The sequence below is a fragment of the Camelus bactrianus genome, chromosome 9 (assembly GCF_048773025.1).
Source record: "Camelus bactrianus isolate YW-2024 breed Bactrian camel chromosome 9, ASM4877302v1, whole genome shotgun sequence".
Classification (NCBI taxonomy): Eukaryota; Metazoa; Chordata; class Mammalia; order Artiodactyla; family Camelidae; genus Camelus; species Camelus bactrianus.
In genome coordinates, this window is record NC_133547.1 from 14,958,132 (window position 1) to 14,974,287 (window position 16,156).

The window sequence follows — 16,156 nt, forward strand, 5'->3', positions numbered from 1 at the left end:
GGAGATGGACAAGGTGGCCGCCGCGCTGAACAGCGGACTCACTGCCACCAGGGGCCGCTACAGGACTAGGGTCAAGGCTGCCCCACGCGCGCAGACCAAAGTCTGGACTCAGAATTCTGATCCTTAGAGGAGGGCACAGAAAACTCTTTATTTTGGTGATGAAACTGCCAGGCCCCGCACAGTTAGCCTTCACTCGTGCAAACTTCACTGTCCTAACCCCACACGGACTCGTTGGTCCAGGCTTCTGCGGCCTGCGGTCATCTAGGAGAGGACTCTAGGCGACCTTCTTGGCGGCACTTCTTGGAGCTGAGTTTGCTAGGCTGCTGGAGCCGCATTGCGGGGGTCAGAACCCGCGGTGTGGGCCCGCTGGCCCGTCGTTCATTCTTTAATTGGGCCCTTGGCTGAAGCCAAAGAAGCTGCTGACACCCCCATCAGGTGGTGGAGGAAGAGGGCCTACAGGGAGAGGTCGAGACTCGAGATGGCCTCGAGGAGGAAGAGGAGGAGTAGAGGAAGGTGGAGCGAATGGTCCATCCTGGCGGGAGCTGGCTGGGCGAGTGGCCACGCATGTGCGTCTGCATGGAGGCCAGGCTCGGGCAGCCGGCCTGGCACAGAGGGCAGCGGTAGGGTGCGGCCCCGTGCGTCCGCAGGTGCTTGGTCATGGCCGAGAAGTCCCGGGAGCGCTGAGGACAGAGGCTACAGGAGAAGGGCTTCTCTCCTAGGGCAAGTGAAGAGTAAGGCCCGTGAAGGAAAGAAGAAGGGGGCAAAGGCTGGCCTAGGGATAGGTTGGGGCGACTGGGCAAGGGAGTTGCACAGAAGCAAGGCACGCAGAGAGGGACCTAGGAGTGGGTCCACTGGAGTGAGGGAGGAGACACAATTCAAATGGGCAGGGCGCCCATACCTGTGTGGACACGGTAGTGCGTCTCCATCTGATGTTTGAGTGAAAATCTCTTCCCACAGACAGAACAAGAATAGGGCCGAGACCTAGCAGGAGGGGGCGGGGGAGGGTGTCGGCGAGATGGGCGGCCTGCTGTGCCCACATGACCCACACAGGTTGCAAGTTTACCTGTAGGGACAAAAGGGAAAGGAGGGCAGGGCTGGGAATCCAAGAGCCAGATTACTGGAGCACCCAGGCAAGACCTCAGGGGCTACAGTGGGGCTGAGGCAAAAGTGCCCTCACCCTACTCACTTGTGTGCCTCTGATCAGACTCTTCCATCTCCCCAGGGCTGAGCTGTGTGGGGCCCTGGGGGAGGGAACCTGGAGGGAGCAGAGTGAAGTAGAGGCCCTCCTCAGGCTGGACTCCTGGGCCCTAGCCCCAGCCCCCCCAGCCAAGAGACCATGTTACAGAGTGCATGCAAGGCAGTGAGGGGCTTACCTGGGGTGGGGCAGGAGGAGGCCAACTGGTTCTGGCTCCAGAGGCCTTTGTGGAGGTTTAGGGACAATGGGATCCTGGGGGTGGGATGGGGAAGAGTTATAGCCTTGACAACACCTGGGATCCTGGCCCATCCCTTTCTGGGAAGGGTGGTGTCATGAGTCCTCACGGGCTGGGCTTTAGCTTTCCCTGTGGTGGGAACTTCTTGTCCCACCTCAGGAAATGTACCGTAGAGATAAGCTATGTGATACCCTTCCGCCCAGCCCATCACCGCTGCCTCTCCTGAGCCACTCCCTCCCAGCCAGAGGTCTTCCTTCAACTCACCTCTGTTCCTGAGGCCAGACCTCCTGCCAGGCTCCTGTGATGGGGGTGCTATGGGAGAAGGGAGTGCCATATCTGGGTGGCAACAGCAGGATGCTCCACAGGGCAGACTGGCCCTCCCCTGACCAAGGGGCCTCAGCCCACCAGGGCCTAGGGGTGAGGCTGGTTTGGAGGGAACCTGGTGGGGGAAGGGGGCCAGGGAACTCCCGCAGGCTTTCCTCAGAGCCCCCTGGACTGTCCCTCACCCACGTGATCACTTCTTGCTTCCCACCTACTCCCCCATGGCTAATGGGGGATTGGTCGAGTTTCTCCTCTGATCTCATCTGCTCCCCTTGACCCTCCCACATTGCCTCTGCCATTTCAGGGCTCTCTCTTGGTGGCCTGTGCTCATGCAGTGTCTCCTGTTCTTTCCCGCCAGCTCTAACAAACTTCTCTGGTCTCTGCTTCTCTCCAAGTTCCCCCAGTCCTCTCTTAGAATCCCTTGTGGGCTTTTCTGGCTCCTCCTGTTGTTCCTTCAGCCCTGGGCCCAGCTCTTCTCTAGCCATGTCCCTTCGAGCCCTTCTGCATGCCTCTTCCAGAGACTGCACCCCCAACACTCTGGCTGCCTCCTCAAGGGGCCCCAGTTCCCCAGGTGGCAGCTCTAGACTTTCCCCATAAACAAAGTGCAGGAGTTGGGCAAAGGTGGAAGGGCTGATGCCTTTCACCAGAGCCCAGCGGCCCCTGTGGCCCAACTGTTGGCTCACACCTGCCAGCACCAGGCTGTGTGCAGAGAACTCCTGGCTCCCCACGGTGATCAGGGTATCACATAGTGCTGGCCGGATCCTGGCTGCTAGCCGTACCAGCCGATCAGAGCCATAAGGACTGGGCAGTCTTGTCAGGGACAGGGGCATTGTGCCTTTCCTGGGTACCAATCTCAGAAATTCTGAGGGAAAGGCCACAGTGTGGGGTCCGTGGTGGAAAGGGGAGGGAGGAGCAGCATATTCTCAAGCCTGTGGAAGTGAGGGGAGAAAGAGTGAGTTGATGGTTCTGGATCAGAGCCCTGTGTCCTGAATGGAGCAAATAAACTAACCCAAGAGAAGACCTGAGCTTATCCAGAATCATAACAGGGGTCGGGGATGGTGGGAGGATGGAAATTAGACCAAATTCAGGACTTAAAGAGCAAGAACCAGACAATTAAGAACTCTATCAATTGGTGGGTTTAAGACTAATATAAATGTGTCCCACCAGTTGGCAATGTCTGACTTAAAGGATAGCAGACACTGATACTGATGCTTCTCCAGGCTCCTCTGCAGGGAAAGACCTCTGAGCAGGCCAGACTGTCCTCATTCCAGACAAAAAGGTCACAAAACCCAGTCATCCCTGGGAATTAGGGATGGAGCAAGACACAGCTTCACAGGCGAGTTTAGAAAACTCGTGTGTCCTCCCCCTGCAAGCCCGTCATGTGGAGCTGAAGGTCCTGAGAGGAAGAAACGGCAGCGAAACAGGGGTTGTAGCTGCAGGAGGGCAGTCTCTAAGGCATCAATCGTCTCCCTGAGGCCGAAACTTCTAGAGCACATCCTCAGAGAAGGAACTGGAAGAGACCAAAGACTCCCATGCAGTGAGTTAAGAGAGCAGGTCAGAAGCCACAGGAGAGAAGGCTCCCCACCCAAGGATGGAGAGACTTTGGAGAAGGCTTTGACCCCTGAGGAAGCGGGAGAATGGGAAAGAGGAACTATAGAGGGAGAGGCTATTTCCTCTCAAGATTAGGATAAGGAGATGGTTCAATTTTGTTTTTCGTAAGCCAAAAGTGAAGACTAGAAAGACAGAACCCAACAACGCAGAAGTTTATCACACATCAAAACCACCACATTGGCTTTTAAGAAGAGAACTGGGGAACCCAGATACAGAGACAGACCCAAGTGTCCCAGAGCCCGGCAGGCACATTCCTAGGTGTGGGCTCACGGCGAGTACGGACCCTGGAGGAAGTAGGATTACTACTTGGACATCTCAGGGAGAGGGCTGCAGGTTGGCAGGAAGTGGACAGAAAGAGGGGTGTAATGGGAGGAAAGTCTCAGGTGGGGAGAAGCAACCACTCACCGATTGTAGCTTCCTCCTGGACACCGCATGCTCTGAACTGCTGTTGGGGCTCCTGGGGCCCCCCAGGGGCTAGCCCCGCCCCTGACCTCACAGTCTTCCATTGGATGTCCCAAGTATCAGTCTGCCACACTCCCCTGAGGGGTGTGGTTTTATACCCCTGGCTCTGTTTCACCCCTCCAGGAGAGACCACTCCTCTACTTCCAGAACCCAGGCATTCTGCCTCCTAACCTCCTGTCTCATTTCACTTGTGAACTGTTAGAGGCAAAGAAGTGTATCTGAAGCAACAATAACTTTGGAATAAACAGACCTGCATTTGAGTCTCATCTTTGCCATTTACTAGTGAAGTCACCTTGGGTAAGTCACCTCTCTGAGTCTCAGTTACCTCAGCCATGAAATAGGGATAACCTCTGCTTACCTCATTTGGAGGAAGGGTGAAGATGAAATGACATGATGAATGTGAAAGTGGTTTCTCGGTACGTGGCATCATTCAAATAGTTTAGTTCTGTTTCTTAGAGGTGTCAGTAGAGCTCTGACAAAAAAAGAAATCGAGTCTCTCAGAAGCAAAAAGGACTGAAACATCTGGGTTCCCGGGAGAGAGTGAAGGAGGCCAAAAGCATGCCTGCTCCTTCCTCTCCCTGGCTCAGTACTAGGAAGCCTGCACTGCTCTGTGGGAATGACCCCTGTCATCTGGGGCACCAGTGGGGACTGGGTGTGTGACTCAGATCCTCCCTCAGGCTCTGAAGGGGGCAACCCCAGGAAGGGCCTGCGGTGGTCTTCGAAGAGAAAAACTCCTTTTCTAAGGCTGATGACAAATGACATTTCTCTGAAATTAGGACTCCGGGGTTTCTTTCACTTCCTGCCTAGGGGGTGAAGCTCCTCAGAGATTTCCCCTCTTTTCACACTTTAGCACTCCTTAACCTGGGGAAGAGGGGAGGGCTGAGAGACTCAAATTTCTTTTTTTCTGTTTCTTGCTATTTCATTATTCCTCATCCTATGGCAAATTTTTCATGATAGAACAAGTGTCAATAAATTGATTATGATAGTGCCTGGCATATCACATATGCCTGATAAGTAACTGGAAGATGAACAAGTCAAGCACTGGCAGGCTGCTCCGGTGACAAGACAAGACAAGACACATTCTGGTTCCCCGAGGCTTCTAGTCCCCTCCTAGACTCAAATACTCAAATGTCTCTAAACTCCTGTTTCACCTTTTGGCTCCAGGACCCCACAGTGTTCAGACCAGCCTTCTCTCTCTCCAGACCTAACATGCCTTTCCTCTACCTCATTCTAGCTTGGGTGCAAGCAGATGTTAATCCTTCCTAGATCAGACAGGGTGTGCCAATGGGTGGGGCTGGTGGAGGGGCAATAATAGTGTGGGGAGAGGGGAAGATGAGTCAGAGTGAAAGGGAAAATGCAAATGGGCAGGCTGTATTCATTTGCTACTCTGATCGTTAAATATTTTCCATTTCTGAGCTTTCTAACTCCTCACACCACCACACCCAGGGACTCATTAGCTACCCATATAAGACACTTGACTTGGACACAGAAGAGCTCCAATCCCTGACTCCTGCGTATACAGAGGGAAACATCCTTCCTCCAACACAGAAATCCACCCTCCCTGAGGATATGGAACAAGTAGGGGAAGACACGAGGGAGAAACCCCACGTGGGTATAGGGGTCTGGAAGACTATTACGTCATCACCCACTGCAGTGTGGTCCCTCACACCTCCCAGGCCTACATCGTGCATCCATGACTCAGGTCGCCCACTGGAGGTTTGCCCATTGCTGATCAAAAGAGTTGGAGGCTGTGCTCAAAGGGCAGCATCCTCTTATCCAAATGCAGTTGACAAGGAGTGTCAGCGGGCTTTCAGGAAACCTAAAAGGGAGGGGAAGGGGCAAGGGGACTCCCCATTCAGTGAATGAAAGCCCCCAAGAATGGGAAACCCCATCTTTCCTCCCACTTGGTGTCTACCCCTACCTAAGGATATCCCTTTAGAGACCGCCTCCTTAGAGGTATCTCTAGGGCCTTCTGCACGTTAGCCCTTCTTCCTACATTCTTGACTGCACAGCCCAAACCATCTGGCACTGAGTAGTGACAGCAGAAGCAGAAACAAATAGCACTTTGACTTGGAAGGACAGGGACACTGTTGACCGTTTCCATTCTTGAAAGGGCTCTCCTCCCCAGTCTCAGAAGCCTTGCCCACCTTCTACTTCCCAGGCTGATTCAGTAGGAATTGCCTGTAGTTGTCTCCCAGGTGTGGGGCCAGGAAAGCACAGATTATGAGGACACAAGCCTGCATTCTGGGAGAGGGTAGAGTGGGTAGGAGAGATAAGGTGGGATATAATTGGAAGAGAAATATATGGGAAAGTGAGGTGTGATTTTTGCCTCAGTCCTTTCTAATTCTCATATTAGTTAATAACATTTGAAATCTGATTTTTTAATTCTTACTAATGGACTTGACCTGCCTTCAGGCACAACCCAGCTTGATGTAAAAATGTCAACACAGCAATACAAGTATAGATTCTCTTTAAATATTATAATTAAAACTAAATCATCAGAATATGCCAGTTAGAGGGATGATTGTTTTACAAAAAAATTCTCCCTTTATCTCATGTATTAAATATTGAGTACCCCCAAATATTGAGTACCTCAAAGCCAAGCTAAACAAGATTCAATTTAGAAAAGTTCTATGAACTCTCCACTCTTCCAGAACACATCGCTTTCCGCAAACTAGTTAAATTCTCCACAGCATTTTATATAGATTAAGAGCAATTATCCAAATTTTATATGAACTTTCAAATAGTCACTCTTTTTAGTTAAGTACATCCAACACATACCAGAGAAGAGACAACACAGGGTGAATTAGTTTCTTTCTGAAACATAATTTAAGTCTATGTTCTACATAACACAAGATCCAGATATAGTAATAGGCAGGTGAGCTGAATCTATGTCACAAACACCCTATCAACACACCTTTTGTGGATTAAATGGCAAAAGGACCAGACTAGAACTAAAAACAACCAAGGTTCCACTGCATCCTCGCAGTGGATGGACTTTTTCTACAGTCCTAATATGGGGCTAACTCTTATGAGACCCTCAGCTTCCTTACAGGGACTGTTTTCAAGACCAGTATTGAGTATCAGCATTGCCTCAAGCCCAGGCAGAGGGCCTCACTCTGACCTCCTCTAGTTGTGTCCCTCCCTGTGGACTGAAGAGTGCATGGGTATCTAGGAAGTGCCCACCTGGACCCTGTGCCCCTCAATTCTAGACCATGCTCTGGAAACTCAGAACCCTGGACCTCCTGGCCCAAATGGCCCACTTCCAAGGCTTACATGTGCCTCAGCCCCAGGTCTATACCCTTCAGAGTGGACTGTGTGACTGATGTATTTGTGTGGCCCTGATTGTGTGGGAGGGACATGTAGACTGAGCTTGGACATGCAGGCTAGTATACGAGACACCTTGAAGTGTGTGCCAACACCAGGTATGGGGAAAAAAGGGGAAATCTCTACTTCTAGTCTTGCCTAAGCCCCATAAATAATGTGGGAGCCTGATTTATTCCAGTGGTTCTTAACCTCTCTGGAGGTCACTAGCCCTTTAAAAATTGTAAGTCATGAAATCAGCTCTTTACATCAGAAAACTGTAGATTCTCATACTGTTTTGCTTATGAGTGAGAAGAGAGTTGCAGACTGCTCTGAAGCTCATCCTTGGACAAGTTATACTCCTTCTCACTTAGCCTTGTGGCTGCTTTTGTCCCCTCTCCTGCCAGACAACATGCATACAGTTTTTCTTAGTATTTCCAGGAGTCCATAGACCCTTGTAATCCATTCATAGACTACCCCTTTGCCCCCTCACCCTTGGTTTAAGAACTCTGGGTGTACATGAAATCACCCTGAAAGCTCTAATACCATGCAGAGCTTGAACAGCTGAGTGAAATTAGGTATCAACATCCTGCCCCATAAGTATAAAAAGATCTTCAGTAATGACAACCTGGGTCATTTCCTAAAGAGCAGGATATCTCACACGTCTCTTCTGGGCTCTAGTACAGCATCCACCTTACCCATGCCCTTGCCCCATGCTTAGAGCCTGATATCTCCTGGGCATGACTAGATAGGGTTTGGGGAAGAAGTGGGGACAGGGACTAAAAGGCCCCAGACACAATTCAGTCCTGGTTCTGTCCAGAGCCACCACAAAGCAATAATACTTCATGGAGGGCAAATAATCTGCTGGGATTTGGAACCTCCAGAAGATCATGAGCCTAATCTCCTGGCCACATTGCCCAACCTGGACCCAGTACTGGAAAATCTGCCAAAAGCACATCAACCCAGAATCCAAAGACCCCCCAAAGCCTTGCAGTCACATGTTCCCAGCACAGCCTGGATGCAATTTCTCTTTACAACTCCACATTGTGCTTTTGACCTCGTTAACACTTACTCTCAGCCTGGGCTGGATCCAAAGATCCCAGAAAACCTCTCAAGTGCACACTAGTTTCATTTCTTGGCCAACGACTCATAATAACCTCTGGAGAGTCATAGACCTCTCCTAGTCACCAGATCTGGGCTCAGTCCAATTTCTCACAGTTCAGAGGCCATAACTCATGGCCAGTGACCCCACACAGAGCTCCAAGGGCCTCCCAATGCCCCACAACACATTTTCAAACCAGGCTGCCTCAGGGACCATGGAACAACTCACATGAGACTAGCCTGGCCTCTGCCCAGCTGGGCCCAAAGTTGCTCAAGAGGCCCCATTTCCAGCCTCTGTAGGGCAGAGGGTGTCCGCAGAGCCTAAAGCTCTTCCTGACCCTCACGGCGACCACTCAGTCCCCCATATGCCATCTTTGCCTGGGCCAGGCCCAAGCCCAAAGAAAAGTAAGAAAATCCATGGCACTCACCGACTCAGGCCTTGTTCCTCTCCCCACTCAGCACCACATACACTCAGGGCGGCCCAAGCCCTAGTGGCCGTTAGGAAGTGGGGAGCAGCTCGAGGCTTGGAGAGCGACGCTCGATCGCGTGCACAGTTCGCCGGTTGCGCCTGGATCCCGATGCAGACGCTGATTGGCTGCAGCGCTGGCCACACCCTCTTTGGGGTTCCCGCCTGCTGAGCGTCCTCAACAGCCTGGGAGGCACCGAGGACAGCTCCACTTCCTCACTCCTGCCTCGTTCCCTCTGCTGATTGGCTCCAGAGCTCGTGCCCACCTGGCTGGCGCTGTGGAGGGACAGGACCTTAAGTCTGATTGGTCCGTGGACTTAAGCTTCAGGCCTCTAACGCTGAGATCTCATCTGCCACTCCGCTCTCAATGCTGACTGGCTGCGGAGTTGCTCTGTCCTACTCTCTCTTTGAAGAGACTGGGTGCTGAACCCCCTCGCCCACCTAAATAGCCTTGGAATCTCCCTCCGCAAGTGCTCAGGGATACCACCACTTTCCTGCGTCTGTCATTACACCCTGAGTAGCTCTCTTTGCAACCCCCTTCCCCTTTGTCTCAACCCCTTACAATCGGTGAAGAAGAGTTTGTGATTGGATGGGAGGCCCTGAAGAGCCAGCCAGGCTTTGGGTGCCTGTGGCCAGCTCCCCTTTACCGCATCTTCTCCTGCCCTACCATTGGACTGGCACCCTGCCTCACCCGGAAATATACGGGGACAGAAAAGACTCAAGAAGTGGCAGTGCCTTGACCCCCTCACTGGCCTAGATGCTCACATTTCAAATACTCATTAATGCCTTGACTGACAGCTGAGCCAGGATTAACTACATACTTCATGTACCGGCCCCCACCGTAAAGAGAATGGCCCATGGCGTTGCCTTGCCTTTAATTGGCCAGCGGTTAAAGCCTGGCCGGTGGGCTTTCTGACGAGGCAAGGCTTCGCGCTGACGCACCGCGCCAATCTCTCACTGGCGACCAACTCTCTTTTCTCGCCAGCCCCGCTGCGGTTGCACCGTTGATTGGCTGACCCAACTTTCTGGCTTAGCCTGGACACATCCAATGAGGAGCGAGGGCGCTTTACGGAGGCGGGCATTGCTCCACCGCTGCCACTTTTGATTGGTCCAGAGGCTTGCATCTTTGCCTTTGATTGGTCAGTGGACCGGGAGGCGGGAGCCCAGCCCAACGGTTTCGGGCCGTGGTTAGAGTTCTGTCCCTTTGCTTCTGCTTTTCGGGGCTCTGGTGAGTGCTGTCTGGCGTCTTCTTTCCTGCGGCTAGCTGAAGAACTGGGGGTGGGGAGTGTGGTGAGGAAGGAGTTGGAGAGGCCCTGTTGAGGAGGCCGAGACTCAGAAGAGCCTGGGATAATCGGGACCGAGATCGCCTAAGGCGAGTACCGGGCACGCGAGATCTATCCCTTCAAATAGGGGAAAAACAGGCGCTGTAGTAACAGTGAAAAGAGCTCCAGGTTGCTGAGCCCTTTCCGTGTACTACACTTTGTGCATCATCTCATTGAATCCTTCTAAATATACCTGTGAGGGAGCAGATTACTATGTCGGACTAAATGCTAACGATCAGAGGTGAAGTCTCTTGCCTCAGATCCCACAGCGAGTGTGGGCATTGCTGGGACTCCGACCTTGTTCTGGTGAGAGTCCAGCATTCAAGCTACACTACCATTAAGTAGGATTGATCTTGTAGCTGTGGAATGGGATCTGATGTGGTCGTGGTTGACCTTGGTTTACTTCATTTATAAATGAGGAGGTTTTGTTTGGTTGGTTTGGGATTTTTTTGGAATTGAATCTGATCCTGAAGGATTCAGCACTCAGCACGTATTTTCAACAACTCAAACTTTCGGGCAAATGCATTTGCGTTTTAGAAAAGGATATTTTTAAAATTAGTATAATAATATTGAACTAGGCCTGTTGCAGTTCGACTCCAGAATCTAAGCTCCTAAACATCGATACACACTGTCTCCCATCCTAACAGCTACAGTGTCCAGAGTGTGGGCACCCATGGTCTTGGGAAATCCTCATAGCCACCCTAGGAAAAGGAAAGATAACAACGCCCACTGAAACAGACAACTGAGGCTTGTGGAGCTGAGATACTCATCTCAGCTCTCATAGCTGGTCCATGGCTGATCAAGGAGTATATATATAATATATAATCTTCTGAATCCAAACCCACATTCTTAATCATCTCTCACACTGTTCCCTTCCCATTTGATGGATGAAGAAACAGGCCCTGAGGATACATCAAAGCTAGGATTCATAACCAGTTCTATCAGACCCAAGAGATCACCCCCTAAACCACATTGCCTCCCGGAAGCGCTTGTCTTATAGATCCTGTGTTGGGTCAGGTAAGAAGTCCTCTCAGCCAGCCAGCCTTGTCTGCAAGCAATGAGGTCATCTGGTCCCAACTTTGGTCCTAAAGGTGGTTGGGACATATTTCATAGCCTCAGACCTTTGGGAGCTTCTTATTAAGAAGCCTTAATCATAATTGCTACAATTTATTGAGCACTTTTTTTAAACAACCAGTTATTGAACACTTTTTATGAGCCACGTGGGGTGGAAAGCATTCTGAGTGTGTCATCTCACCAAATCTTTTAATGATTCCAGGATATATGGATTGTTATTGTCCGCATTTTACATGTGAGGAAACTGACACCTGGGGAGGGATGCAACATTTCTGTGTTTACAGGGCTAGTGAATGGTGGAGCTTGGACTGGAACTCAAGAGCCTTGGTATAGAGCCCTCAGTTCCAGCTACCCAACGTGTTCAGGCCTGAGAGGATGGAGTGAGGGACCCTGGGTTCTGGCAAGATGGAGTAGGAAAGGCTATTGGCTTCATTCTGGAGGCTGGATTGTAAGATTAGACGAGTAGAGAAATAGCTATGGCTTATTGAGCAACTACCTCATGCCAGGCCCTGTGTCAACTACACTTTAATGTATACTGAGAAACAGAGAGCTTTGTGGCTAAGAAGGTGGACACTGGTGGCTCACAGTGAAAAAAACTGTGACAATGAATATATGTATGTTCATGTATAACTGCACAATTGTGCTCTACACTGGAATTTGACACAACATTGTAAAATGACTATAACTCAATTAAAAAAGTTAAAAAAAAAAGAGGCACGTGGAAAAGGATTTGCAGGAAACTACTCAGCAATGTAAAAGAAGCAACAACTGAGACAACAAAGTGGCCAAATCCAAAAACAACATGATGAGTGAAAGAAACCAGACACATAAAAACGCAAGATACATGATACCATTTCTGTGAACCTCCAGAAAAAAACAAATCTTTCATACAATGGCAACAATAATGACAACATCTCAGTGGCTTGGGTCATCTTGGGACCCAAGTTGGGGTGATGGAAATGTTTTGTATATTGAGTTTAGTGGTGGCTACGCAAATAACATACATTTATCAAATCACATTAAAGTTTACGTTCAAGAATCCACAAAAAAAAAAAAAGAAAGTGGACAGTGGATCCAAACTGCCTGAACTCATGTCCTGGTCTTCCTCCTTGCTAATGGTGAGAACTTTGGCAGGTTACTTAATGTCTCTTGGCCTCAACTTCCTGATCTGTAAGGTAGGGATAGTGACAATAAATACCTGTCAGGACTGCCGAGAGGATTAAATGAACTAATAGAACAGTGACATCTCTTCCCTTCCCCAATGCCCTGAAACCAAACTGTTTCCTTGCAATCCACATCACCTGCCTTGACTCTGGTGTAGACACTGAAAATTAAGACCAAATATTTACGATGGGAATGTCTAGATGAAGTGTGTTCCCAGAAGAGGTAGCAAGTGCAAAGGCCCTGAGACAGGAGTAAACTTGGCATGTCTGAGGTGCAGCTAGAAGTCTGGCTGGAGTTAGGCAAATGACTAAGACTCAGGGGCTCGGCTCAACTGTATACATTCTTATAACAGGTATCAAAATGACCCTGTACTTTCCAGAGCATCATGCACTTTACCCAAGCTTTGATCTCTGGAGGAACTCAAGGCCATGATTATTTTTGAGGGTCAGTGCCCCAGGTTGCACAGGAATTTAGATATGAAGCTTAGAACTCAGGTTGTCTTGAACCAGGACTTGAACCAAGGCTCCAGAGGTCAGGAGACTTGCATTTACTCAATTATTTGTTAAACTCCAAAAGCATACGCCATCTGTGCTGAGCCCTGGAGAAGACTCAGTCCCTTTGAAATCTTTAAATTCAAAGATTTAAGTGGGGAGGATATAGCTCAGTTGTAGAGTGCATGCTTAGCGTCCATGAGGTCCTGGGTTCAATCTCCAGTATCCCCATCAGAATAAGTAAGTAAATAAATAAACCTAATTACTCCCCCCAAAACAATTTTTTTTTAATTCTAAGGTTTAACCTCCTACAAAGGAATTAGACCTTAAAACGTATCCTTCCAGAACCAAGTGGAAAGTGTAGCAAATAAAGCCCAGAAGGGGCACTTAAGCCAGGGCTGGGGGAGGGAGAAGGGGAAGAGAAAACTTTCCAGAGAAGATGGTGACACCTAAGTATATATTTTTGGAAGCCCTACTATATGCTAGGCATGGCATTTACCCCAAGGTATATATAATGGCAAGCAGAAGAGACCAAGTGTATTAGTCTGCTAGGGCTGCTGTAACAAAATGCCACAGACTGTGTGACTTAAACAACAGAAATTTATTTTTCCCAGTTCTGGAGCCTGGAAGTTCAAAATCAAGGTGCCAGTTGGTTTGGTTTCTCCTGAGGTCTCTCTCTTTGGTTTGCACTGTGTCCTCACGTGGTCTTCTCTCTGTGCATGCTGTCTCTTCCTCTTTGTATAAAGTGTCATAAACAGAACGCTTCTGTCCCTCAAAAAATTCGTATATTGAAATCTAGTCCCCAGTGTGAGGATATTTGGAGGTGGGGCCTTTGGGTAGTTGGTTAGGGGATAAGGGTGGAGCCTTCGTGAACGGAATTAGTGTCCTTCTAAAAGAGGCCCCAGAGCACTCCCTTGGCCCTTCCACCATGTGATGTTACAGTGAGAAGACAGTCATCTATTAACCAGAAATTGGGCCCTCACCAGACACCAAATCTGCCAGTGCCTGATCTTGGACTTCCCAGCCTCTGAAACTGTGAATAATCAATTTCTGTTCCTTATAATCTACCCAGTCTATGATAATCTTTTATGGCAGCCCAAACAGACTGAGACAGAAGGACATCAGTCCAGTTGGATTAGGGCCCGCTCTTATGCCCTCATTTAACTTAATGCCCTCCTTAAAAGCCATATCTCCAAATACAGTCACATTGAGGGCTGAGGCTTCAACACGTGAATTTGGGGGCAGAGGCACAATTCAGTCTATAACACCAAGTATCTACCATTGAGGAATCACAGTCTGGTAGGAGAGATGCATATTATTCACATCACGCGGAAAGAGCAGAACAGAATGGTTAAGGTGTCAGCTCTGGAATCAGACTGACAGAGTTTCAGTACTGCCTCTATCATTTACCAGCTGTATGACTTTGAACAAGTTTCTTCCACTTTCTGTGCGTTGAGAGAATCAAATGAGCAGATACCCATGAAGTCCTTAGGACAGCCCTTGGCACAGAGTAAGTGCTGGCTATTGTTATTAATTAAAAATAAAATTAAAACTGTGCTAAATGCTCCAAAGAAAGGCCACAAGATAGATTAAGAAAGTAAAACTCTGATCTGGCCGGTGTTCTCAAGAAGGACTTCCTGGAGGAAGTGATGCTTGCACTCAGATCTGAAGGATGAGTACTCACTAACCAGACTAGGGAGAGGGTTCCAGGCAATAGGAAAGTAGGTTCCAGAGCTCTGGGCTGGGAGGAAACATGGCCTGGAAGTCCAATGTCTCTGGAACAGGGAGAGCAAAGCAAGGAGGAACAGGGGAGGCAGGGGAGGGAGAGGCTGGATGTGGTCGGCAGGACCTGGTCTAGTTGGTCATGCTCAGGAGTGCTGGCATTCTCCTAAAAGCTGTACAAAATCACAGAAGTGTCTATTTTTTTTTAACAGAGAACAGTTTAATGAACCCCTATGTACTTATCACCCAGATGCAAGAGTAATCAACATTCTCTTAGTTTTTAAAAATATATATTTTTATCAAAGTATAGTCAGTTTACAATGTTGTGTCAATTTCTGGTGTACAGCACAAGGCTTCAGTCATATAGGAACACACGTACATTTGTTTTCATATTCTTTTTCAGCGTAAGTTACTACAAGATATTGAATATATTTCCCTGTGCTATATAACATTCTCTTAGTTTTTCATCAATACACTCTTAGTTTTTTTCTTTTAAGTATTTTTCTCCCTGAACATAGTCTACTCAACAGTGAAAGCTATTGGGACAAAAATCTCTTGAGAAGGAAATATACAAACATACTTCATTAGGGAGAAAATATACACACAGTTGGTTTTATCTAGTGATAATGTACACTTTTTAAATGACACATTTTGTGAAATACGTTGAAAACGCCTTAAAAATGTTTGGCACCAACCAATAGCATTTAAAGTACAAGCAGACCTCAATTTATTGTGTTTTGCAGATACTTCATTTTTTTTCACAAACTAAAGGTTTGTGAAAGCAAGTCTATTGGTGCCATTTTTCTAACAGCATTTTCTCACTTCATGGTTCTGTCTCATATTTTGGTAATTCTTGCAATATTTAAAACATTTTCATTATTTTATTTTTATGGTGATTTGTGACCAGTGATATTCGATGTTACTATTGTAATTGTTCCAGAGCACCACAAGTCGCGCCCACACAAGGCAGCGAACTTAACTGATAAATGTTGTGTGTGCGCTAAACGCTCCACTAGTCAGCTGTTCCCTCGTCTGTCTCTCTCTCCTAGGGTCTCCCAATTCCTTGAAAAACAACACTATTGAAATTAGACCAATTAATAACCCTACAATGGCCTCTAAGTGCTCAAGTGAAAGACTTGCACGTCTGTCACTTTAAATCAAAAGCTAGAAATGATTAAGCTTAGTGAGAAAGGGATGTTGAAAGCCCAGACGGGCTGAAAGTGAGGCCTCTTGCGCCGAACAGTTCACCAAGTTGTGAGTGCAAAGGAAAAGTTCTTGAAGGAAATTAAAAGTGCTATTCCAGTGAACATATGAGTGATAAAGTGAAACAGCCTTCTTGTTGATATGGAGAAAGTTTTTGATAGAAGACCCGAACAGGCACAACATTTGCTTAAGCCAAAGCCTCATCCAGAACAAGATCCCTAACTCTCTTCAATTCTGTGAAGGCTGAGAGAGGTGAGGAAGCTGCAGAAGAAAAGTTTGAAGCTAGCAGAGGTTGGTGCGTGAGATTTAAGGGAAGTCAATGCCTGGCTTTAAAACTTCAAAGGACAGGCTGCTGACTTGTTAGGGGCTAATGTAGCTGGTGACTTGAAGTAGAAGCCAGTGCTCATTTACCATTCTGAAAGTACTAGGGCCCGTAAGAATTATGTTAAATCTCCTCTGCCTGTGTTTTGTAAATGCAACAACAAA

At 48.4% G+C, this 16,156-nt stretch overlaps 1 protein-coding gene across 3 annotated transcripts; it reads right to left on the bottom strand.

Annotated features, from left to right (window-relative positions):
* Nucleotides 1-127: 127 nt before the first annotated feature.
* On the bottom strand, nt 128-8,946 carry ZBTB32 (zinc finger and BTB domain containing 32). 3 transcript variants are annotated; one of them, XM_045512894.2, is made up of 7 exons: nt 8,657-8,946; nt 4,183-4,296; nt 1,695-1,742; nt 1,374-1,447; nt 1,187-1,255; nt 899-1,063; nt 128-715 (listed from the first exon to the last, which is right to left on the bottom strand). In XM_045512894.2, exons 2-7 carry the CDS (start codon nt 4,185-4,187, stop codon nt 432-434), a joined length of 645 nt encoding a protein of 214 aa, XP_045368850.1. In that variant the 5' UTR covers nt 4,188-4,296; nt 8,657-8,946; the 3' UTR covers nt 128-431. The 3 variants fall into 3 exon arrangements, with proteins under 3 accessions (XP_045368850.1, XP_010948405.1, XP_010948404.1); XM_010950103.3 differs by having other exon boundaries at nt 1,695-2,680; nt 8,657-8,940; XM_010950102.3 differs by lacking the exons at nt 4,183-4,296; nt 8,657-8,946 and adding an exon at nt 3,768-3,895 and having other exon boundaries at nt 1,695-2,680.
* Between the last annotated feature and the right edge of the window lie 7,210 nt (nt 8,947-16,156).

What these genes read in the sequence shown, in the direction of transcription:
- ZBTB32 (XM_010950103.3), bottom strand. Translation starts at nt 2,581, where the DNA reads ATGCCCCTGTCCCTGACAAGACTGCCCAGTCCTTATGGCTCTGATCGG. An exon ending in GTCTGGCCTCAGGAACAGAG is followed by an intron (nt 1,448 to 1,694) that starts GTGAGTTGAAGG and finishes TCCCACCCCCAG; the next exon opens with GATCCCATTGTCCCTAAACC. An exon ending in GCACTACCGTGTCCACACAG is followed by an intron (nt 716 to 898) that starts GTATGGGCGCCC and finishes CACTTGCCCTAG; the next exon opens with GAGAGAAGCCCTTCTCCTGT.